Below are 26,002 nucleotides of genomic sequence, written 5' to 3'. Positions count from 1 at the left end.
AATGACAGAACTCTATTGAAGGTGGCTTACGTAAATACCAACAGCCCAAAAAGATAAAATAATATGTAAAAAGTGGGTGATAAACATGAGAAGAAAAGAAAACCAGGAGCAGAAAAGAAAACATGAAGTCAGGAGCAGCTGCAAATCCATCAATTTGATCTTTTTTTTTTCATTAATTCAACAAACATTGTTGAAAATATATTAAGTACCAGATACTGTGCTAGGCGCTGGAGATAGAAAGTGAAATAAAAACACCAAGGAGCTTACAGTCTAGAAGGATGGCAGATCAGGCCTGCCTCAATCACAGTGCAGTGCAAAATGTTCTATGAAAGAGGCAAATACGGGCACAATGAGAGCACAGCAGAGGGGTAAGTACATCACAGCCTGAGAAGTTGGGGCTGCTTTCCTGAGAAGGCAACTTTTGAGCTGTGTTTTGAGGGAAAAGTAGGAGTTCTTTAGACCAAAATGTGCAGTGAACACAAGAATGGAAGCATGGTATACTATGATTTGTTCAGTAAACTGCAAGTAGCTCCATATGACTAAAGTAAATAGAGCTTTAGGAGTCCAGAAGTCTAGAAAAATATAAAGGTAAATATGTCCCTTTTCCTGGGGAAAATCTGCATTTTGGGTGGTGATGGCAGTTAGGGAGGGGTTGGTAGCAAAGACTTATTTGACTGAAACCAAATAAGTGAGTTTCTAACTGAAATTTGCAAATTGGGTGAGGAGATTTCTTGGAGCTTTTGTATGGGCTTTATTGAATTCACACTAGATAGGCTGACTTCATCTACCTCTAGGGCAGCACTGGGAAAGAGCAATATAATGTGAGCCTCATGTGTGACTTAAAATTTTCTAGGCACTACATTTTTTTTTAAAAAAACTAAAAAGAAACAGGGAAAATTAATTTTAATAATATATTTTTGCCCAATATATCCAAGAAAATATAATTTCAACATAGAATCAATATTGAGTTGGTTCACATTTTGTTTTGTACTGAGTCTTTGAAATTTAGTGTGTACTTTACACTTAGAGCATATTTAATCTTGGACTAGCTACATTCCAAGTGCTTGATAGCCACATGTGGTTGACTGTATTGGACAGTGCAGGTCTTGAACTCGATAGCAATGGCTTGAGAATCTCTGCAGACCAGCACCAGGCTATCAGGAAAGATCTCCTTTAGCAAAGAAAAATCTACACTGAGGCATGATTATTCATGAATGTGAAGGAGAATCCCAGCGAGATAATCTACAGCAGGGGATAATTTCAATGTAATTTTTATCAAACTATGGAATGTTTTCTTTTTTCATAATCTAATATTAATAATCTGGGAACACAAACCTTTCCACAAAGTAATGAACCCTACTACTAAGGTATAACTTGGAGTAAAATGAAAGTTCAGTACAAACTAAATCTCTGTCTACCACTGAAATCCCCAGTATGCATCAATCACTGTGGATATCTTCCAGCCAAGACTGGCCTTGAATAAATCCAGGCCCTCACAACAGAGCTAAAACAGACATCTTAGAACTGGTCGATCGTGCCCTCCTCTCATTCCATAGGTGTGGACACTCTAGCAGAGAGAAAAATAGTCACTGGATGTGGTGGCAACATGCCTGGGTTCAAGTTCCCACTCTTTATTTTTCTAGCATGGTGGCCTTAGCAAATCAATTAATGTCCCCGAGCCTCTATTTCCTCATTTATAAACCAGGGATGGTAATAATTACTTTAAAATGATTGGTGTTGATATTAAATGCCACAGATGCATAAGAACACGGCTTGTGAACCAGAAGGTGTTAGGCAAATATTCAGTGGAACTAGTATTATTTTGCCCAACCACATAGATTCTTCAATCTTGAAATTCCTGTTACCTGCCCTGTAGATACCATCTCCTTTCTCTTCACTCTTTCTTCCCTCTTGGTGTTGTTTCCTTTACTTTCATACAATCCTGATGAGCCCTACTCATTCCCTGACATAAATTCTCATTTATTGGCTATCCTCACCCCCTCATAGCTTCTCCTGCTAGGACCTTTGAAATAGACATTTTGTTGTGAACATATTCATCTACATCCTTGACCTTCACCCAAAACACTCACTCTTCCTCCTCACATTAACTGAAGCCTGGTTTAACCGCAGTGACTTCATTTTCCTTGTAGCCCTCCCAGATCACAAGGCTTGAATAAAATCCCTTTTCACATGAAATACGATATTCCTAATTCTTATTCTCTAAGTGATGGGTCTTAACAGTATTCTTAGTGGCAAAAGCGCAGAAACAATTTAGTTCAAACCTTCTGGCTGAAGCAGATGAAATCATTTTCCATTGGTATAGATCCTCAATGCTTTTGGTTCAGCAAGGGAAATAGATGATCGTTCACACAAAAACCTTTGGCATTTGATTATATACTCATTATCTTCAATGTTAATATTTTACAGAAAGCAAATGAGTTCTTTCACTAGATATTTCTCCTTGGTAGAGAGAATAACATGTATTTCAGTAACTTATAAATCCTTTGTGAGGAGAGTTCCTTTGTTTCGTTCTTTCTTTTTCAGGAAATAGTTTGTTTCCTGAACTCATCCAATATACTTTTGCCCAATATCAATCATGTGTGGGATTTGAAGTTTTGACACACATCAAGTGCACAGTCATTGAAATAAAAACAAACTACATCCTTCTGCTTCTTTGAAGTAAAGAACACATTTCACTCTTAAAAGTTTGTTATGATCACAAGGAAAAGAGGAGGGGAACTGTCAGGAAAACCTGTGTAAAACTTGAAATGGGTAAAAAATATTACTGAGTGTCTGGCGAGTGTAATTTTCTGGACAATTTCCACCTTTTATTGTCTTTGAGTTATTTTGCAAATCTGTAAGTTGTCGAAAACTGAAATAATGTAAATGATTCTTGCCCATAGAAAATCAAGCGAATTGTGTCTGGTGGAACATGATTGATTACTGCCTGATGGAAAGACTGGTACATCTTTTTGTAAATGGACATCACCATTCTGCAATTCCTTTATGCGCGTGATTCCTTGAAGTCTCCATTGAACTAGTTTTAATATCTCATTAGTTTCTTCATTAATTAATGACAATAAAATCTTTGATAGTATTTATTTTTAATTTGTATGAGAGTCATGACTTTACCTTTTTTACAATATATATCTTTTGAAGATAAAAACTATACATTCACTAAAGAAGGTAAGTCCTTAGAGACCCAAGAAATGTGAATATTTTTCTTGGTTTTTATGTCAAAGGTAGGACGTCCCTCAAAACACCTTCCATTTATTAACTCATTTAATCTTCTCAACAACTCTGAGAGAGGGGTGCCATCACCATTCCCATTTTACAGATGGTAAGAGGAAAGCAAAAAAGGGGAAGTAATTTGTCTGTATTCAAATAGTTAGCAAAAGGCAAAACCGAATTACAAATCTAAGCATTTGGGCTCCAGAATCCATGTAACAAACCATCACACAATAGTGTCGTACAAGGTGTTCTTGCCAAATGAAGACAGTACTAAACGTTCGTAGCTAATATTTAAATCAGAGTTTCTCAACCACAGCATGATTGACATTGGGGGGTGAATAATTCTTTGTTCTGAGATGCTGTCCTATGCATAGTATGATATTTAGCATCACCCCTAACTTCTGCCTACTTGATGCTAGAGGCACCCCCCCCCAATTATGACAGTGAAAACGTCTCCAGGCATTGCCAAATGTCTCCTTGGAGGCAAAATTGCCCCAGGATGAGAACCACTGATGTACACTAATCTCTAATACAAACTAATGAAATAAATCTTTGACATCTTAATAAATAAATCATTGTGAAGCAGAGAGCATTCTTCACTATCTATGAAAACTGTTGAATTAATCATCTGGTGGATTTATCGGTAGAAGGCATATTTAGCAGTGATTACCTTATGGCTGACTGTACCTCAACAGCAGGAAGGGTGTGATTTTTTGAAGGATCTGTAACCACAAACCAGAATGACACCCGCTGGGTTACATTGCAAAGTAGGACGTGGGAAATTCTGCAGATGATGAGAAGAAAAAATACATTACAAGCAAATAATACCAAATTGCATTAGACCACCCACTATGGTGTTATTACCATCTTAAGAGGTGTCTTAGCTATGTATGAAAAGGCATTCCTTTTTTTTTTTTTTTGTGAGGGAGATCAGCCCTGAGCTAACATCCAATGCCAATCCTCCTCTTTTTGCCGAGGAAGATTGGCCCTGAGCTAATATCTGTACCCATCCTCCTCTATTTTATATGGGACGCCGCCACAGCATGGCTTGACAAGTGGTGCGTCAGTGTGCGCCCAGGATCCGAACGTGCAAACCCTGGACCGCTGTAGCAGAGCACGCACACTTAACCACTACGCTGCCAGGCCGGCCCCTGAAAAGTCATTTCTACCATTATGAAGAAATTGTCTTATTGAGAAGAAAATTATATAGGAAATCTCCATTGTTTCAAAATCATATATTTGAGAATCATTCCTTAAAAAAGGAATCTACCAAAAAAGAAAAAAAAAAGAATTACTCAATAGAGAGCATTAGGGATCTCATTCTCCATCACCTGTCAGCTGACAGCACCCCCACTTCCCCAACACTTGGCCTCTCTAAACCACAGAAGCCTTTCCTGTTTCCTCATCAAGCTCTTTTTAGCATCCTCCTTATTCAGCCTTCCACCTCTCACATCTAGACAAATGGGTTGCTGACTCTTGATCCAATACTGGTTTGCTCCGTTGGCCACTATTTCCATCCCTTTCCCACTCCAATATGGGGGCCTGCCCAAAAACAGACCTGCAAACTGAAGTGCTATAATTAATTTATCAGCGGCCTGTGAACACCGTTTTTGCAGTTGGCTGCTTTCCCTGTAAATGGGAAATGTGCCTCACTCTACTCTCTATACACGGATTACGGGGCGAAATGACAAGAAAGAAATGGCATTAGTGTTCAGACTGGAGACAATCTATATAGGAATGTATGAAATGTTATGAAGGTTGACAATTCTGGGAGAGTCCACGTTAAATCAACATCGTCAGTGCTAAAACATAAATCCTGAATGGCTTTCACCATTTCCTTAAGGGCAAAATGGCAAAAAGTGACATTAGCAACCATTCTAGAAGAATGAAGCACACATCCCCTTTACTAATAAAAGTAAATTCGCTGTTTTTCCTTAAAAGAGCATTCAAGTGTATTAGGTTCGTTTTTACAATAATGAAAGAGCGCCCTTCTGTCCATTTTCTGTAATTTTCAGGACCTAGTAGAAATTATTATATTTTCTCCTTTTCAGTGTCAAGTACAAAAGTCAAGGGGCTCCTAAGCCCCTCTGTCCCCAGCCAAGCACCGGGGACCAGCAGTGGGAAGCTGGATGTCCCCCTGTCCTCAGAGAGCAGGCGGTGCCCCCATGAGGTCCCCGTGCCCGTGGGGCGCTGGCCTGGCGTGTGCACGACCCCGTGCCCCAAGGGCCCCGACGTGCGGACCCCCCACGCGCTATCCTTGCGAACCGGCCACGCGCCATCCTTCCAGCCGCACCAAGCACTATCCTTGCAGCCTCCCCACGCGCTATCCTTGCGGCCTGAGGCCAACGGTCACCGCAGCCCGGGGCGCTTCGCATCTGCAGACCTCGGACACATTTGGGAGCCGAATCCGCCCTCGAAGGCCCCGACCCCGCCGCACCGCGATCATGGGCAGCTACCTGGGCAAGTACCTGGGCACAGCCGAGGCTGCGCTGCCGCCCCCCGCCCCGGAACGCAGGGCCCAGCGACCCAGGCCCGCCGGCCGCCCGCCACGCTGGGATCAGGGCCCAGCCGGCCACGTCCACCAGCAGTGTCGGATGCGAGCCAAACCCCGCTCCACCGTCCCGCCCGGCGGGGACCACGCCACCATCCGGAGGGCCTTTGTGCCCAAGGCCCGGAAGCGCTTCCCCAGCAGGGCGGCCCGCCTCACCTCCATGGGGCTGGCTTTCTCCGAGAATCAGAGTTTCGTGCAGCAGTGCCTTTGGAACGTCCGGAACCCTCGAGGCACCCGGGGCCCGGTGACCGTCAAAATCCATCCTCCTGAGAGCGGAGGGAGCGTCTACAGGTGTCCACCCCCCGAGGAGCCCCCGGACCCCTGTGCCAAGGAGACCGTCCCTGAAGGCCCTCAGCCTGTGCCCGAAAGGAAAAAAGAAGTTCGACGGACCTCTCTGGTTTGAGATCCCTGACACCGAGGAGAGGAGCCCGAGCCCCCCGCCCAGACCATCCGCCTTCAAGCCCGTATGGAGAAATGGAGTGATCCCTTCCTTCGTGCCCAGGCCTGGGCCTCTGAGGGGACGCGTCTGCTCCTGATGCAACAGCGCTTGAGAGGAGGAGACGGACTCCGGGCCTGACCTCCAGCCTTCCCTGAGCCTTCCCTGTCTGCTGCCCACCCTGCTGAAAGGACACCTCCAGCCCCAGAGCCTCCCTGGAGACCTGGGAGCGGATCAGCACTCCCTGGGGCCTGGGGCCTCCTGCAGCCTGATGTCCCCTTTGTCTAAGAGGCAAGGCCCTGCCCCCACCACCTGCTGAGACTCAAACCCACAGTTCTTCTACCCTGTTGACCCCTGTTCTCCTACTCCTCCATGAGTCACTGACCCACCAGGCCGCCTCCCACCACCCTGACTGGCAGGTCTGCCAAGCCCCCAGAAGCCCCTCTCTGTTCCCTGCAGAGCCCAATCTGAAGAAACACCGCTGATATGAAAAGCTTTGCCTTCCTCCTGCCCACCCTCTCCTGCCTTTTCTCTGGGGACACACTCACCCGGAAAGTGTGCTTCTCCACTATTTGCCCAGTTTGTAGAGTTGAAAGTTTGTTCTTGTTTTAAATAATAATAATGGTACAGCTTTGTTATCATAGAGATTGTCATAGTCTTTCTTTCAGAGATTCACATATTAGGATTTTGTCCACACCATGGTTTTTTTTTGTGTGTGTGTGAGGAAGACCAGCCCTGAGCTAACATCCATGCCAATCCTCCTTTTTCCTGAGGAAGACAGGCCCTGGCCTCACATCTGTGCCTATCTTCCTCCACTTTATATGGGAGGCCGCCGCAGCATGGCCTGACAAGCAGTGCATCGGTGCGGGCCTGGGATCCCAACCCGGGCCACCAGCAGCAGACCACCCGCACTTAACTGCTACGCCACGGGCCGGCCCCCACACAGCATGGTTTCTCCATTTCGGCACTGTTCACATTTAGGGTCAGATAAGTCTTGGTTGGTTGTTGGGTGCTGTCCTCTGCATTGTAGGGTTTTAGCAGAACCCCTGGCCTCTAGCCTCTAGGTGCCAGTCGCGTACCCATAGTGTGAAAGTAAACCATGTGTCCAGTGACTGCCAAATATTCCTGGGTGGGGGTGGGGGTGGGAGCGGTGGCAAAAATCCTCCTGTGGAGAACCACTGGGGGACAGTGACCTCTACTGGCAGAGACAGTCAAGCTTGGTCTCCCAAAATGGGTGGTTTTAAAACACCTATCAAAGATACAGGGATGAGCAAAATGAAGTGGTGCCTGCTTGCCAAAACATTTCCCCGATTTTGTGGGATGGTGTGGGGTGTGAATTATTCATGATGTTTGGCCTTATTAGTACCCAGAACATGTATTTTATTAAATGAGTAACTTATTTAACTCCTTCAGGTTGGCAAAAATTAAAACAGTTAAATAATATCAAGTGCTGCTAAAGATGCAGAGAACTGAAATCCCAGGCTGCGCTGGGGTGTCAGGGGTTCCAGCCGTCCTGGAGCAGCATTTGGAAGTGTTTCCTAGAAGAGAGAGTGGCCACTAGAAACTCTCTTACACCCACACCCACAGAGATTGATGAGGATGTTCTTCACAGCTCACTCTGACTCTTTGTCAGAGCAGAGAACTGGAACAACCTCAATGGCCGTCACTAGGGGAATGGGTCAAGTAAATATGGTGTGTGCTCTCAAGGGAATACCATTCCACACGTGGAAGGGAAGAAACAGCCCAGGGTTTCCCAACTATTGGGCACTGGCCCAGCTAATTCTCTGTCGGGGAGATGGCCTGTGCATTGCAGGACGTTTAGCAGCAAACCTGGCCTCTGTCAACCAGGTAGCAGTAGGAACACCTCCAGCAGTGACAGTCGAAAATGTCTCCAGGCATTGCCAAATATCCCCTGCAGGACAAAATCACCCCCCGGTGCAAACTACTGAACTAAACTACACATTTTTTTATAAAAGGAGAACTCTCAGAAGTACACTGTTGAATGAAAAAGATGGGAAGTAGGAGATTATGTGTAGCACATGCCATTTATAGAAATTAAACAAATACAAAGTAATATTGCTGGCATAATAGAGGAGGCCAGAAACCAGGTAAGAGGTCATTTGGACACTTCGCCTGTATTGTTCTTTCCATCTAGAGCCTCTTTAAGTACTATTCAAACCTGAATTTCGTGGTATTTCCCCTTAGAGAGTCAGAGAATACACTGTAAACAAAGCAAAGTCTCTTCTCCCATGGAGCTTTCTGAGGGGGTGGAGAAAGAAGACAAACAAGGAGATAAGGTACACACTGCCAGGTGGGGAGAATGATATGAAGAAAAGTAAAGCAGGAGGAGGGCTGCGCACAACTCCATCAGCACAACTGTGGCCCCATATACCCTCCTCTGTCTCCGTCACCATGGAACTACACTATTCCTTACCATGAATTCAAGTTCTTTATTCAGTGTTTCCATGGGGTGGCCACTCATGCTTTAATATAGCCCCTTGGCAAATAAAATGAAAATATTTTATCCACGTAGAAATAAAGATTTCCAAAGGATCAAAATTGTTGCTGAAAATATTAAACCCGACATTTTCAATGGAGACAGTGTCAAATACAAAAAGTCCTGGACTAAATCTCTAAAAATCCAGCTTTTTTTTTGTTTTTGGTCTTAGAGTAGAAAATACTTTTTTTTCTTTCCCAGTGACTTTATTGAGCTAATAATGGTTTATAACATTGTGAAACTTTGGGTGTACATTATTGTTTATCATTTTCTGAGTAGACCTCATCGTGGCCATCCAAAGTACTCTAATTATTGTCTGTCACTGCATATATGTGTCCCTTACCCCTTTCACCCACCCCCACCCCCTTCCCCTCTGGTAACCACTAATCTGTTCTCTTTATCCATGTATTTGTTATAGTCCACATAGGAGTGAACTCATGCAGTATTTGTCTTTCTCTGTCTGGCTTATTTCACTTAACATCATACCCTCAAGGTCCATCCATGTTGCTGCAAATGGGATGATTTTGTCTTTTTATGGCTAAGTAGTATTCCATTATATATATATATACCACATCTTCTTTATCCAGTCATCAGTTGATGGGCACTTGGGTTGCTTCCACGTCTTAGTTATTGTGAATAATGCTGCAGTGAACACAGGGGTGCATAGATCTCTTTGGATCATTGATTTCAAGTTCTTTAGATAAATGCCTAGTAGTGGGATAGCTGGATCGTATGGTATTTCTATTTTTAACTTTTTGAGAAATCTCCATACTGTTTTCCATAGTGGCTGCACCAGTTTGCATTCCCACCAGCAGTGTATGAGGGTTCCCTTTTCTCCACATCCTCTCCAACATTTGGTGTTTTTTGTCTTGGTAATTATAGCCATTCTGACCGGTGTAAGGTGATATCTCATTGTTGTTTTCATTTTCATTTCCCTAGTAATTAGTGATGTTGAACATATTTTCATGTGCCTGTTGGCCATCCGTATATCTTCTTTGAAAAAATGTCTGTTCATATCTTCTGCCCATGTTTTGATTGGTTGGTTTGTTTTTTGTTATTGAGTTGAATGAGTTCTTCATATATTTTGGAGATCAACCTCTTGTCAGATAGGTGATTTGCAAATATTTTCTCCCAGTTGGTGGGTTGTCTTTTCGTTTTTTTCATGGTTTCCTTTGCTTTGCAGAAGATTTTTAGTCTGATGTAGTCCCATTTGTTAACTTTTTCTTTTGTTTCCCTTGCCCCATCAGACATGTTATTTGAAAAGATGCTGCTAAGATCAATGTCAAATAATGTACTGCCTATATTTTCTTCTAGGAGTTTTATAGTTTCAGGTCTTACATTCAAGTCTTTCATCTTCAAGTTTACTACTCACCATTTGCTAGACTTGAGACAAGGCATTTCACTCTACATGAGTTACTAAAAAGGGCTTGAGATCTTAGTGTGTCTGTCAATGAGGGCACTGTTGGCATTTTGAGTAGGAAACTTCTTGCTATGGGGGACTGTCCTGAGCTTGGCACCACATTGATTATCTCTCATCCCTGCCCTCTAAATGCCATAGCACACTCCAGTCATAGATACAACCCCAAAACACACCACATTTCCACATGCTACCTGGATATGTTATATGGGAGGGGTCAGTACCATACTTAAGTGAGAAACACTTATAAATCTCTTCCAAAGTGTCAAGGTCATGAAAACCAAAGGAAGATGGAGAAACTGGCAGAGACTGGATCAGACTAAAGGGGAGTAGATTCTGGAACAGAAAAAGGACATTAGGTTTTTTTTTTTTTTTTTTTAAAGGGGGAATCCAGAAAATTCCATAGGTTTAATAATATTGAGCGAAGGTTAATTTCTTAATTTTGATATATCTGTCATAGTTATTTAACATAACATTAGAGAACAAGTGAAGGGTCTACAGCAGAGTTTCTCAACCTCAGCACTATTAACATTTTAGGCTGGAAAACTCTTGCTTATGGAGGCTGTCTGTTCTTCCGTAGGTTGTACAGCAGCATCGCTAGCCTCTACACACTAGGTACCAGGAGCACATCCAACTGTGAAAACCAAATGCCTTCAGACATTTCCACATATCTTCAGGAGCAGTGGAGGGACAAAATCCCCCAGGGCGAGGACCATGTACACAAGATCTCTCTGCATTATCTTTGCAACTCTTTTGTAAATATATATTTTCTTCAAATTAAATACAAACATACATACACACACTCATATACATAGAAATACAGGCGCAAAGCAGTTGTTTTTAAAGTTGCCTGGGCACAGTAAAATGATCTACAAGAATAAAACAAGGCAATGGATTAATAAGAGTTCTCACTGGCTTCATTGATAAAGAGATAACAGATACAAATGTACTTTATAATAAGAAAGAGCTGTATTCCAATGCAAGATATTGGCATCCATCAGCATAAGAGTGATCTTAATCATTATGTAAAAATTTTAAAAATTAGTTCTATTATGAGTTCAAATGTATCAAGTATTTATTAGAATACTTCCCACTGTACTAGTGTCTTAAGAAGCACCATTTCCATCATTTCTCCAAGATGGATATTAGCAAACAGGTGAAGAGTTTTAGCTGCTTAGGGTCTTCTTCAATGGAAGAGCACTAGGTATCTCTCCTACATGATGGCTCGGCCAAGAAAAATAAGTCTAAGATTTTAAGCAAAGAAAAAAGTAACCGTGTGCTCAACAAATACCAACCACAGAAATATAATTGCAGAGAAGCGTTGATAATTTGTTCAGATATAGGCAGTTGAACTAGCAAGAAGTACGCCCACTTTCTAAAGTAGCAAGGTTGTGGGAAAGCAGACCCCTGCTTCTGGAGACAGCTGCAAGGCAGAGGCTGTGGAAGACGATGCAGACACACCTGTGGGCTGGGGCTTCCTCCTTGTTTGGATGACGCCTTGAGAAATTAACTGATGTCTTGGCTCCCCCCAGAGTGAGAAACTGAGGCCCAACAAGAGACGTAACTCAGGCAGTGGGGAGCCCCTTCTACTCTGGCCATTCCCACCATATTCACCATGGGAGTATCTTTCCACGGGGCTAAGGTGGAAGAGGAGGGAGAAATGGATGGGTGGGGCACTGTGTTCTGGTGTCCACTGTGCCCCAATAGACAGGCCCCTGGTTTAAGAGCCGGGATATTAAGCATGCTTCATTCACTCACAAAGGTTTACTAAGCACTAACATTGATTAGCCAGTATGGTTAGGGATGGTTAGGAAAAGAGTTGCTACTACAAGGGCATTTAGATTCCACGACCCTGCCCATAAGTGCCAGGTGCGGGAGTTTAGTGCTACTAAGAGCCTTGAAGCCCAAGGTCACAGTGTCTTGAGCCCACCAGAATATTAAAAATCAAAGTGGAAGCCAATAACTCCCGAGATGCCAGAATGTGCACACAGGCCTCCATGCCCCATCTGAGAATAGACCCAGGACAGTGGAGAAGGCAAAGGGATTCTAGATTTCATGTGGTTTGTCCACAGTCTTTGTCAGGTGGGTCTCTAATCCCTGCCCTGATTTGAACTTCATTGTCTCCAAGCAAAGAACACCCTTTTTAATTTGATCAGCTGAGGGTCACCAGGGAGACTATCAAATATTTTGTCCATGTGCCACACAAGATTTCTCGGGGCCCTGGGACATGAGGGCAAGGCTCAAGTCTATCCTGTGCTGTGAGCCCCTGTATTCCTGAAGTGTGGCCCACGTGGGCACTCGGTAAGTGATTGTGTAATGAATGATAGATGAATGAATTAATAGAATGGGGTAATGTCCTCCACTGTTTCTACTCACTGTTTCTATATTATTCCAAGAGGGGCAAACTGAGAAAGTCAGTTGGGCCAGGACTGCAATAGTAGAAAAGAGAGGAAGGAAAAGAGGAAGAATCCTTCCCAAAACTTTGTCTACCCGATCACAAATATCAGACAACATAATAGCACGGACATAATAACGCTCTAACAGAAGAAGACTCCTGAATATAGTGTAGATGGGGTAGCCAAGAGGATGTGTAAATGTAAGGCAAGTTGGTGCTGAAATGGAAGGAACCCGCAGACCGATTGTACAGTCTTCAGTAGTTAATTTACTTAGCAACCAAAGGATATAAATGCCTTCCATTTATAGATTATGTACCCAGTGTGACTTCTTCCATGGTCTTTCTTCCAAATGTGACCACACTGAATATCCTCTAAGATTTGCACAAAATGAAAAATTAATCAACCAACAAGTACTTATTGAGCTAAACATGTCTTTTTTTAAAGTATGTTTTGATGTAATAAATACTGAAATGCCATTAGCAGAGCTAAATAGAAAATCTACATTTTCAAGATTGTAAATATAGATAGATCTGAGGGAATTATTTGAATTCACTTTGATAATGATTTTGTCCAAATGTCTTACAAAGTAATAATATTTATACATATACAAATGGCTGTTTTAATCAAATCACTACCGAGGTAAAAGAAAAATCTCCACTCCCTTTCCTCAAGTGTGGGGAGCCCTGGTCTGAAGGTAATTCTCTAAGAGTTGGCTCCACTACCATTTCTTATCAACGGCGCCAGACAGGGCCAACTGCATCCAAGGGGTGGTAAGAATTGAGCTCTTGTTTCTGCAAGTCAAAGGACTAAATAGGAGCCGGGCTGCTGTTTTACAAGCACAAGACCGTTAATCCCCTTACCGTGGATACAACAGCACGTTGTTCCTTTTTAGGTCACAAGACTTATCCTTGAATAATTAGGCAGAGGAAGAAATCCATTCCATGCCCTACACCATTTAACTCAGAAAGAAAATGCCATGCCTGAGTTAGACTTCTACCTCTCTTGCTAAAAATGACAAATTATCCTAAACGCCAATATTTGAGTAAATCAGACAGATCAATTTCCCAGTTTATCTGGTAAAATAGGCTAAAGTTTAAACTTAGATTACATTATCCTTAGAAACTACTTTCAACATTTAAAAATTCCTGTGAAACTATTTCAGTAAATCTGGCCTTAACCTTATTGTAAAAACTTGAAAACACCTGGTTGCCATCTTCAGTCGAAGTCCCAAGAAAACTTCAAATAACCTGACCTCATGAAACAGAACTTTTTATCATTTAAATATCTCCATCCACCTTCCATTCTGCTTTTAAGAACATCCAGGAAATAGCAAGAAAACCACTTGATGTCAAGATTTGTAAATAATGATTTTGAAAGAATTGTCTTATTTCTGTCACATTTAGTCCTTCTTCCTATAATTTCTACCAGGGTCAGCTTCTTGGGTGTGGGCCCTGTGCTGTCTGGGACCTGGTTTTATCCATCACACTAATCTCAGGGCCGAGCACATAGTAGGCTTTCGATAGAGGTTACTTAATTCTATGGAGCCGGCCCAGCAGCGCAGCTCAGCAGGCTGGCCTCAGGAGACCACAGTGAAGAAAGAGGCTCCTGCTTCTCACAGCGGTGCCTTTGGGCGCCGGGTCAGCTCTTCCTTCCCCCCTCCTTGACACCATCTGCAGCAGTCGGTGGAGCTTTCCTGCCACTTCTGGCTGTTAGAGTCCAGGGCAGCCTGATCAAAACTGCCTTCCTGCCCCTGACACACGGCTGCTCTCCTTGCAGCAGTGCTGGCCCGCGCGTGTGCTCCGGGCTGTCCCTCTCCGTGCTCCACTTCCTCCCGCACATCTGCCCTTACCTCCCCCCACGCTGCTTCATTCCTGCTCATTTACGGATGGCAAGGGGAGATGGGAGAGGGCGGGAATCAGAGAAGAAAAAGGCAAAGTTCTTGTTCCTTAGCCAGGGCTCTTGGTGGTGCCCTCTCACTGTTCCTGGTCCTCTGTCATGGCGGGCGTCCTCATGCTCTTCATTCAGAGTGCACTTGTGGGGCCTTTGGGGACCTGTCTGGGGACCTGTGCACTGCATCTTCCCTGTCATGGGTGATGCGCTCTGGCTGACTTCCCCCATTCCACCCTCTGCTCTGCCTCCAATGGTGCACTTCCAGCCTCCTTCTACTGCCTTCTCTCTGCCCTGCTGTTGGTTCTCAGCCCCAAAGGCGGTGACTCCATCCAGCTCCCTTCAGCAGCCTTCGCTTGGCCCGAGGAATACGTTCAAGTACAGTCTGCTCACAAAGCTGCCGTCTCACCCAGTCACGGGAGGCTCAAACCAGCCTTCCACCTTTAGACTTCTCCAGCTGAGAGGCAGGCTCCAGTTCCTAGTCCACAGGACACTCTCAGTGACTGGGGACAGCATCATAATCTCTACAACTCCAGGTACTGCTACTCTGGTGGCAGCTTCAAGTAGTCCTGAGAATATCTGCAAGTTGGGGAGCATCCAACCAGGAAGTGATAGGCCAGTCTCCTCCCACAGACAACTGCACTCTCTCTGAGCAGTCTCTGCCTGACTTGAGGGAGGCAGGAAAGAAGCAAGAGCATCACTCAAAACACACACTCACTGGTAGAACATGGGCACTGACTCATCAGAGTGGGCCCGGCTGTCAACACCCGCCTGGCTGTGTGATATCTACACACTGGAACCCATTCCTGCCCCTGTCCTATGGGGAAGGGAGCAGAAATGCCACAGCCCTCTCTGCAGGCCCACACCCTCTGCCTCTCTGACCCTCTAGCCTTCTCTCCCACTGCCTGCCTGGCGTGCTGGTGAATGGACCAGGTCAGCCCTCCAGCAAGTCCTGCATGGATGCAGCCAGGACCTGTCTCTAGAAGTTACACCCTGTTTCATAGTTAATCAAGGTTATAGTGACTGGATCAAGGATATGCTAGTGGCAGGCTCCCAAACATGAAGAGGCACCCCCAGGAGACATGAGCTCTGTATCATTGGAGGTGATCGAGCTTGATATGAGAGAGATTGTAGTAAGGACTGGGTAAAGGTGGGATGAGTATGAGAGTATTTAGTATTCTGTTAATCACTTGACTGTCTTTACTGAGTTACATTTTCACTCCAGTGCATCTCAGTATCTTCAAGTTTTCTGCAATATTCATAGAACGAGCAATGATGGGGGAAAAAAAACAATAAACAGCAAATGTTCAAGATTTGAATCCCTGAAGCCATCCTGGAAAGGGATATTTCTCACCTTCCAGAATTCACTCTCCCTCACACTGGCACCAAAAGACCTCTGAAAAGCTGAAGATTTTAAATCTGATATATTTGCCAAGCTACTGGTGTCTTCCATCCACCCGCCACACTCGAGACAGGCAGCCCCTCTGCAAAGTTGTTTTCAATCCCGTCTTGCATTTCATGGTCCCATTTCCCATAGGGGGAAGCCTGGTCATGTAAAGATGCGGTAGAATCGGGCCCAGCAGTTGAACTGCATCTTAAACACATCGTGATTCATTAGGCAGCCCTCATCACTCAGCGCCTGACAGCAGTATTGCTGGGACTCACGTTGCTTGACCTTTTACCGAAAAAAGCTTGTTGACCCCAATCTAGTTTTGCACTTTTTGATTTTTTCAACTGGCATTGGCAACAAAAGCTTCTATATATCTTGTGTACCCAATTCCAAGTAAAACACCTGTGCAAATAAACTAGATCTGATATTCACAGATTCCTATAATGCTGACGGGTCTGAAAAAATAATTTCAAAAGTGAATTCCTCAAAATTAATCTGAAATGTTACATATTTAAATTAACTTTTGCGAAGAATGGAAACATCTGATTTAACATAGTCATTTACAGGTGAAATTTAGGCACTTACAGGAAGTAATAGCACAATGAACACGGGAATTTATAAAACTTGCTGAACAAGGGCTAGAAGATAAAAAGAGACTAGTTGAGGGGTCAGCATTGTGAGATGACCAGTGGCTTTTTTTCTTATATTTTTCCTTTTCAATTTCTTATAATGCAATTACCTAATGGTTATTGATTATTTTTAAAGTTGTGGAAAGAATGCTGTGAAGGCATAAGATAAAAACAAATGTATTTTTTCCAAAAATCTATAAAATAGGAATAGAGTTCACTTCAGTACCTAATTTTGTTTTGCTATATACCTCCTTCTTTTAATTTTTTGAATCACTTGAATATAGTCTCATGTGAATCATGTGAATATTTTAAAGTATACATATATATATGTATCTATATATATACAAGTGTGTCTACACACAAATACATATATCATATGTTTATTTTGCTTCCCCAAGTTCCACTCTTCTGTTTCATTCTTTATATTCATGGCCCATGCATCATTTATTATCGGTTTGAGGGAGACCAATAAACAGTGATCCTCTTTGCCAGGTTCTGAATCATTACAGAATTAAGACAAAAGAATGAAGTAGATAGGAGACCAAAATAAAGGGCTAGGTTGGAGGCTATGACTTTAATCAGCAGGTAAATTTCCTTCCTAATTTTTGAAAAAAATCCTGAAATGAGATAAATTTATCTACAGCATCCCAGGTAGAGCTGAACTGGGGCATGTGTCACCACATACTGGAGTACTATGCAAGATATTTAATTCCCTGTATGATATGGCACCTACCCATCTAAACAGTCCTCATCTGTGAACAGTACGTACAGACTTACAGGTGTGTGTGCATGCCCATGCAGGGCCTGATTCTGTAATTAGTGTAGGGAGTAGCACAGAAAAATGCCTGCTGTCTGAGGAGGTTCCTAGAGAAGGGAACCCACGCCCAGTTTCTCCTTCCCACTCACCAATCAGATCAGTCATTCCTCCTTTCAAGGGGAAGAGAGAGGGAGGGAGTAGAGAGAAACCAGGAGTATTACCCTAATCACAAGCAGGAATGGAAGGAAGTATCACAAATAGAGAAGATTCCTCTGGAAGAATAGATAAAAATGTAAAACTACTACAAGTTGTATTAAAGCTTTCAAGAAAATAAACAAGATGCTATGATAGATACCAACAGTGGGATGAACCTACACATATTTATTTTCAAAATGAGTGCTATGAACTGATTTGTTCCCCTTCCCCCCAAATTCATATGTTGAAGCCCTAACCTCAAATGTGACTGTATTTGGAGATAGGGCCTATAAGGAGGTAATTACGGTTAAATGACATCATAAGCGTGGAGCCTTGTTAGATAGGATTAGTGTCCTCATAAGAAGAGACACCAGAGAGCTCACTCCCTCTCCGTCCTATTTCCCCCGCCCCCAACAAAGAAGAGGCCACGTGAGCACACAGCAATCTGGTGGTGCCTGCAAGCCAAAAGAAGAGGCCTCAAAATGAAACCTACCTTGCCAGTCCTTGATCTTGGACTTCCCAGCCTCCCGAACTGTGAGAAATAAATTTCTGTTGTTTAAGCTACCCATCTGCGGTACTTTGTTATGGCACCAAGCAGACTAATACAGTGAGAGTAGAGTTCTTTTCTTTCTTTCTATCTGTCTGTCTGTCTGTCTGTCTACCTATCTATCTGCAAGAGAAATTATGCGAATACAATAGAAATGTAGAAAGTTTATGAACATGACTGCAATTTTTTTTGGATAATTATCTTCATAGTGCCTAGTGGATGAAGAGCATTGTTGGAATATGATACAAACTGTAAGCTGAGCTAGATTACAAAAGTTTTTTTAAAATGTTAAATAAAAATGTGGATCCCTTCAAAAAATTGGTTAATGAATTATTTTCAAGATCGAGTTTTGAATTAATGTACTGTCTCAAAAAACACTGCAAATAATCAATTAAGATTTTTCACTTTTTACTCACTCTGTTGTTTCTCTGTTGGGAACTTTTCTCATGGAGAAAGCCACCATCGCTTTGAACAGATATTCTTCATTTGTATCCCAAGCATACTGAAAGACAAGTAAAACAGAAAATGTAAAGTGAAGAGGCATGGAGTAAAAAACAGTCTATTGGAATCTAATTGTAGCCAAAGTGGTGTGGTGCCTCTCTTTGTCTCTCTCTCATTTTCCTCATACACTAAAGACTGGAGACCACGATAAAGCATGTCACCATAATGTTCAAGATAGGGTTTCTTGGACATTCTATCATTCCAAGTGTGGAGTGTTTCCCATTGTATTATCTTCTTCAGAATCTGCAGTATTAGTAGGAGGTCAACAAATAGGGCATTTAGACATCTCATCCTGGACATAAACAGTCCGTTCCCTTCCTCCCTTTCTCTCTTCACTCCTAAACTGACTCCCCCTCTCAGCTTCCTTTCCTTTATTAACATTGGTACAATTTTTATTTTTATTTTCTCAGCTGGAAACTTGAGTGTGTGTATACATTATGGGCTAAATTATGCCCCCCCTCCTCAATTTATATGTTGCAGCCCTAACACCCAGTACCCAAGAATGTAACCATGTTTGGAGATAGTGCCTTTTACAGAAATGATTAGGCTAAAATGAGATCATTAGGGTGGGCCCTAAACCAATATGACTGATGTCCTTGTAAGAAGAGGAAATTTGGACACAGACACGTACAGAGAGAAGACAATGTGAAGACACAGGGAGAAGACAGCCATCTATAAGCCAAAGAGAGCGGCCTGGAACAAATCCTTCCCTCAGGGACCTCAGAAAAAACCAATGCTGCTGACACCTTGATCTTGGATTTTTAGCCTCCAGAACTGAGAAAAAATCAATTTCTATTGTTTAAGCCATTCAGTCTGTGGTACTTTGTTACTGCAGCCCTAGCAAACTAATGTGGCTGATGCCACATTTTAGGTGAGTAATCAAGTGTAACTGCAGAAAGTCATAGAACAGGGTTTGTTGCTTTAACTCTAAATTCATGATGACCTACTCCAAAATTACCTGGGAATCCCTTAGATTTCTCCACCAGTTTTCTCTGTCTCATGGTTCACAGTGACTACTTCAAACATCTTTCAGGCTCCCCAAATCTCAATGCTTTCCCTCACACCTCAATCTCACTAGACACTCTTGTTTCATAATTTAGAGATATATCTCAAGTGATCAACTTAAACTCCCCATCCTCCTAACACCAAATATAAAACTTCCTCCATAGAGGAACACACCCTATCCACATCCTCCCCTGAAGGGCCAGATGTGATCTCTCCGCCTTTCAATGGCTATTCTATCCACCTCTATTAGGGATGTTTCTCTTCTGCCCTTCTCAGGATCTAAACAGTATCAGTTGCACCCCTCTCTTCCGTGCATTCGACTCTGACTGGAGCCTGTCCATTGACTTTTAACCACACTCAAGTCTTTCCCATTAAAACAAGAGCAAAACCAAGTCACTTTACTCAATCCTCCTTCTTTCACCTACTGCTGTCTCTCTCCTGCCCTTCACAGCCAAAATTCTCAAAGGAGTTGTCCATACTTCCATCTTTACATGTTCACCACCCACTTCTTCTTAACTCCCTCCGTTATCTGCCTCCCAGTTCCACCACTCCACAAAAACAGCTCTCTCTAAAGTTACCAATGACTTCCACATTGCTTGACACAATGAGCAGTTTTCAGTCTCATCTTGCTTGGCCTCTCAACTGCATTTGATGCTCTCAAACACTCCCTTCATCTTGAAGCACTCTTTTCTCTTTTATAATACAACATTCTCCTGGTTTTCCTCCCACCCCTCTGCCCCCCTTTGCAGGTTCACCCTCTTCTACAAGGGCTTCAAGTTTTGGAGAACCTCAAAGCTCTATGCTAGACCCTCTCCTCTTGTCACTCTGTACTTTCTCCCTCAGCACGGTCATCTACTCCAAGCTTCCATTATCACTTCAGTGCAAATGACTCAGGAATATATATATCTCAAGCCCCTCTGTTCTTGCCTATTAGTCAATAATGCCTCAAACTCATCAAGTCCACATTTAAAGACTGTTCTTGTCTGTACCTGGTTCCTGACTCATAAAGGGGTCATCACCCATCCAGTTGCATAATTAGAAACAAAAGTTTCATCCTTAACCCCTCCTTCTCCCTTCCTTGTCACAACATCCCTGTGGCTTTCAGATCCCTTCACTACTCTCTCTCCACCAACACACTGTACTCCAAATGGCCATCATCTCTCACCTACATTACTCCAATCACCTCCTAACTGGTTCCTCCTTTCTACTATAGTCCCCTTCAATCTGTCTTCCACACTGTAGCCAAAGCCTCTTCCAAACACTAATTCTACCATGACACCTCTTCCATAAAACTCCCACTGGCTTTAAAGGTAATATCAGAACTTCCTAACACAGTCCACATATTCTTTGGCCTGACCCCTCCTTTCTCTCTAAGCTCATCACGTGCCTTGCTCCTCCTCTCTGCTCCAGTTCCAGACACCTCAGCCTTCCTTCCATCCCTCATTCTCACCAAGTTCCTTCCTGAAATAAGCCTTTGCACATGCTGTTCCCTCTGCTCTTTTTTCTTTTATCCCCTGGTTCACATCTACTCATGCTTTAGACCTCACAGCAAATGCCAGGTACTGAGGCCCCTGATGAGGCCAAAGCTCCCATGTACTTCTCCTTCCTGTAATACTTGTAAAGTTTGCACATTTGCATTTGGTTCACTGAATATTTGACGGACAACCAATTCTCCCACTACTAGAAGCTCCACAAAGGCAGGGACAAGCCTGATTTTAGCTGCACTGCATCCCCAGCATCCAGCATGGTGCCTCCCCTCAGAGGATCCTGGGATGAGCAACCCTACACACTGGTAGAGAGAGTGGATTCTGCAGTCAGGCTGCCTGGGTTCAAATATTACCTCTGCCATTTGTTGACTTGAGATCTTGAGTAGGTCACTTAATTTCTCTGCACCTCAGTTTTCTCATCCATCTAATGAGAATGGAAATACACGTACTACCTTCCTCAAAGAGTTGTTGTGAGGGCTAAATGAGCTGATGTGAGCAAAGTGATTAGAAGGGTCCCAGCTAGAAAGTAAACTCAGTTCTCAATAAATGCTGGCTCTTATTATGATTATTACTCATTGAGTGAATAAAATAATACATTGGTGGATTGGCCTGCAAACAGAATACCTCTAAGTTTCTTTAACATTCTTTTATTGTTTCTAGCCTGAGGCATTTTAATATCACCTTCTATTAGGGAAAATTTTCACAAACCACACTGGAAAACTGAAACTAGGATTACGTAATACCATCTTATTCATTCGACAGTCTTTACTGTTTCTATAGCTACATGAGCCCCATGAGGATTTTTTAACTTCAATTTCATAAGCATATATTGCCTGTTGGTACTTTGATATTTGAGAAGAATTGAAAAAACTTCACGTTAGAACTGGAAAATTTTGTGCTGTGAAAGATCTTATGTGGGTGGAACATCCCTCTTCCAATGACTAGAAAACTGAGGCTGACAAAATTCAAATGACCATAGCAGTGAGAAGCAGAGCCCAACCCAGACCTGAGTACCTGACTCAGGCTCCTTTTCTCCACTACGCTGGGTTGAAATGTTCAAGTTTGTGAAGTTGTTTTGTGTAATACAAAACTTCACATATTTTCTAGCATACACTGCAGATGAAATACTTTAGGCAAAATTATGTTCTTAACAATTTCTACTTTACTATAATTTTTTTTACTTTAAGAAAATATCAGATTTGAGGTCTTTAGAAGTAATCTATACAAGTTTAAGATAAGTATGCAGAGATGCTCATTATTAGAGAAAGTACAATGTTATTAGCAAACAACATTTAAGATGAACATGCAGATTCTCCACTTACTGCTTTATCTCCCAGAGCTGTTTTGATACTAAGTCTCACTTTAAAAGCATTTTCTGCATCTGCCAGAAAGAAAAAAGAGAGAGCAGTATATGATGATAAAATCTGCTAAAAGAGAGCCTGATAAATCCTAATATTTAATGCAACTGAAATCAACAGAACACAGAACCGCAATTAAACTGCTCCAAATATTCCTGAAAGTTCACCGCAATCATCTTAGATGGTTTAAAAATTTCTTTCAAATTCATAAAACAATCAGAGGCTCAACTTTCAAGCCACAACATGTCTGCAGATTTAGAAAAATAAAGAGGTCTTTCAGTCAAAGACTTGTCAATCATTTAGAAAACTGTTAATCTATTTTTAGGTTTCAAGACTACGTACCTGGCTGACAGAGTTCAGCATGAATAGCAGTCACCAGAAAAAAGAGCAGCCACAACATTCTTTCAGAGTGGAAAACACAAGGCAAAAGGAGGGGAAAAAAATCCACCCTTCACTTAAAGCTGCCTTAGCCATTCTGTGACCCGGATTAGAATATCAGAGAAACAAGCAAGCCACCACCTGAAAGGTTTAATGATTAACCTCCATCATTTGGGTTAATACTTTGATAGAAGCAGCCCATCTCCTGTCAGTTATTTACGAAAATCTGTTTGGAAAACGGATTAGTTGTCCTTCCCAGACTCCACCTCCAAAGACTGTTTCCTCTGCTGACTCCAAGTCTGAATCCTTTCCCGCCCCTTCTGTTGTTGCTGGTTAAGTGCATGGTAGAAAGAGTTGAGTCCTCTCTGGTGGGTTTCCTTGGCATGAACTTCCCATCTTTTCAGGGCTGAAATATCTGGTTCATAGATAGGCTATCTTAATTTGGGAAACAAACATCACTCCTTTCTATCTCTGGTGAACAAAAGACACCCTTCCAAGAATGACCTCACCTGACTCTCCGCAGGTAAACATCCAAGGAGAGCTTCCAATTCAAAGGGAATGGTTTTGGCCAGCCCCAAGATCTGGCAGTTGTGTAAAATCAAAGTTAATGATATAGAGCAGTGCTGTCCAATGGAACATTCTGTGATGGTGGAAATGCTCTGTATCTGTGCTATCCAATATGGTAGCCACTAGACACAGGTGGCTATTGAGCAGGTGAAATGGGGAAGTGCTACTGAGAAACTGAATTTTTATTAATTTAAGTAGCCATGTGTGGCTAGTGACTACATTGGTCTGTGCAGCTATGGAACAGTAATTAAGAGCTACCTACCATGAACTAGGTTTGCTGGATTATTTCTCTAATCCTCAAAACAGCTCCTCACAGTTGCTGTTGTTATGATCATCTTACATACGAGGGAACCGAGGATCCAGTGTTTAAGGCATTGGGGGCAATGGGGGGACTGGAATGGGTATCACTTTACCAGCCTGGCTGACCTACACTTGAACCCTATCTCCACCACACTGAACCGCACAGCGTCTTGGGTCATCGTTGGTCAAAACTGAAATTGCAACAAAACCTTAGAGATGCTCTGAGGATTAAGATAATGAGTGAAAGAGAATCGTCCCCAGCGGGCATTCTACAGATGCCAATAGAAGCCCTCCTAGCAGGTCAGTGTCAGGGCTTTCCTCTCTACCATGCTGCCTCTTCATGAATTCAGTCCCCAAATTCCACCTTGTTGCTTGAAAACCATGAATGGAAAAATTAGATTGGGTGATCCTGATGTTAAGCAGAAAAATCTGGATTTTTAAAGCAATGATGAGAAAAATATCAACAACTACACTTCTGCAACACTTTGAGAGTCGTATCACGTCCCCCTTCTAATTAGGGTGATATTTTATCATAGATGACCCATTTCTGTTCGCTGACTCCACCTGAGGAGGCTGTTTCTCCTAGCCTTCACCTTGGTTGGAAGGGTACAAGAATCAGGAAAACTTGTACTAGAGGGAGAGGCAGCCTAAAGTTAGCCCAGTCATTCTAGCAATTTCACTATCAGGTGAAATGGAAACTTCCTAGAAGGAAGAGCTCACACAACTAATCCCTGAAAACAAAGTCAGACTGGATGAAGTTATCTCAGGAAATGTTAGACTAGATAAAGTCATCATGAGAAGGAAAGCTAATAGATAGAGATGGTAACCAAGCTGATTATTTGCATCAAGGAACAAAGCCATGTTAGAGACAGAGAAATCTGATTCAGCTTGCTGTTAATCTTGCACTTTATAAAAGTGACTGACTCTCCATTTGCTTTTACTTAGTCATCTGTGTGACTAGGATTGAAGACAGTAAAATACTAAATCGTAGTGTAAGCCATTCATTTGAAAACAAAAGAAAATCTCTTCTCTTTGGAATTATGATTTCTCAATGTTTATTGTCTCATTTAAAAAATGACAGAAAAAAGAGCAATAGAAGTTCTGTATAGAAAATGCAGAGAAGCAAAAAGAGAAAAGTACAAAATATCCAAAATACCACCAGCATTAACGACCAATGTTAATATATTTTAATAGTTGAAACACACTTTCCTTGTCCTTGGATCTTCTTGTGTGTTCTTGTGTGATGTTGTTGTTTTGTCTCATTGTGGCAACACTATCAAAACAGGGTAATGTAATAATGGGAATAACATGGACCCTTGTCTTCTTCCTCACTCTAACGGGAATGGGGCTCCTCTACAGGATCTGGTGAGTCACTTTAAATATGATGTGTTGTGAGACGAAAGTCTCCTTCTATTTCTAGTTTACTAAAAATTCTCTTTATCAATAATGGTGTTGAATTTTATCAACTGCCTTTTCAGCAACTATTAATATGATCCTAGAGTTTTTACCATTTGGTGCATTATATTAATAAATTTCTTTACATTGATCCAACCCTTAGATAAGCTCAGTTTGATGATTTTAACATGCTTCTGGACTTAATTGCTGTGTTTTTCCTTAGATTATTAAACATTTTTCGTAGAAGAATATCACTTAGGTTCCTTTCCCAGTGCTGATTCTTGAGGTTTCTTTTTTTCTAGCCCTTATATTACCATCCTGAAAATGGCATAGAAAGATTTCTAACATTGTCTATGTTTACAAATACTTAAAAATGCAGAAGAAATAAAGAATTCAGAGTCAAAGAATCTGGACCATATATATTTTGGGGGAAGAGTTCTTTCAAAATTTTCATTTCTTATATTGTCATTTATTGCAGGTTTCATATTTCTTTCTGAGTCCATTTTGGCTGGTTACAATTTCAAAGAGCATCATTCATTTCATTAAGACTTTGCAGTATTCTCAAGGACTTTATACAATATTTCCCATAAAATATTGACATTCATTGCTATATTCCTTTTATATATTCTAGTGTATATATTAATTTTTTCTCATTTTCCATTATTCTTGCCAGACATTTATCTATTTGTATTGTTGTTTAATCAAAGAACAAAATCTTGGATTTAATTTTCAATTCTTTACTCTCTGCTTTCCGATTCGTCAATCTTATTTACATGTGTTAAGTCCTCATTCCTGTTGCCATTATACTGGTTTTCTTGTTCTTTTTATAACTCTTGGGTTGGCTAATAGGCTTATTTATTTTTAATCTTTCTCAGTTAATAATGAAAGTATCTATGGCTACGAATTTTCCTTGGGGTACTGTTCTGGCCACATGACAGAGGAAGTACAGATGTACAGTGATCTCATTCTTATTTTCTAAATAGTCTATAATTAGTTTTAATTTTTCTATATCCCAGTATTTGCTTAGAAAAGTATTTGACAATAGCAAAAGAAACAGCAGCCAAAAAGGGAATGATTA

At 42.0% G+C, this 26,002-nt stretch overlaps 1 protein-coding gene across 1 annotated transcript in view; it reads right to left on the bottom strand.

The window, feature by feature from the left end:
* The window catches only part of CLTRN (collectrin, amino acid transport regulator), a 33,295-nt gene extending 10,321 nt beyond the window's left edge, over positions 1-22,974 (bottom strand). Inside the window, exons 1-4 of the mRNA XM_004435150.3 lie at positions 22,627-22,974; positions 22,249-22,307; positions 18,350-18,435; positions 3,902-4,015 (exon numbers count right to left, since the gene is read on the bottom strand). Coding sequence (XP_004435207.1) covers positions 3,902-4,015; positions 18,350-18,435; positions 22,249-22,307; positions 22,627-22,684 — 317 coding nt within the window. The 5' untranslated portion in view covers positions 22,685-22,974. The remainder of the gene's footprint in view (positions 1-3,901; positions 4,016-18,349; positions 18,436-22,248; positions 22,308-22,626) is intronic.
* Positions 22,975-26,002: the final 3,028 nt, after the last annotated feature.

The sequence above is a fragment of the Ceratotherium simum genome, chromosome X (assembly GCF_057802395.1).
Source record: "Ceratotherium simum simum isolate JZ-2026a chromosome X, ASM5780239v1, whole genome shotgun sequence".
NCBI classification, from domain to species: Eukaryota; Metazoa; Chordata; class Mammalia; order Perissodactyla; family Rhinocerotidae; genus Ceratotherium; species Ceratotherium simum.
This window is presented reverse-complemented; position numbering and strand designations above follow the sequence as displayed.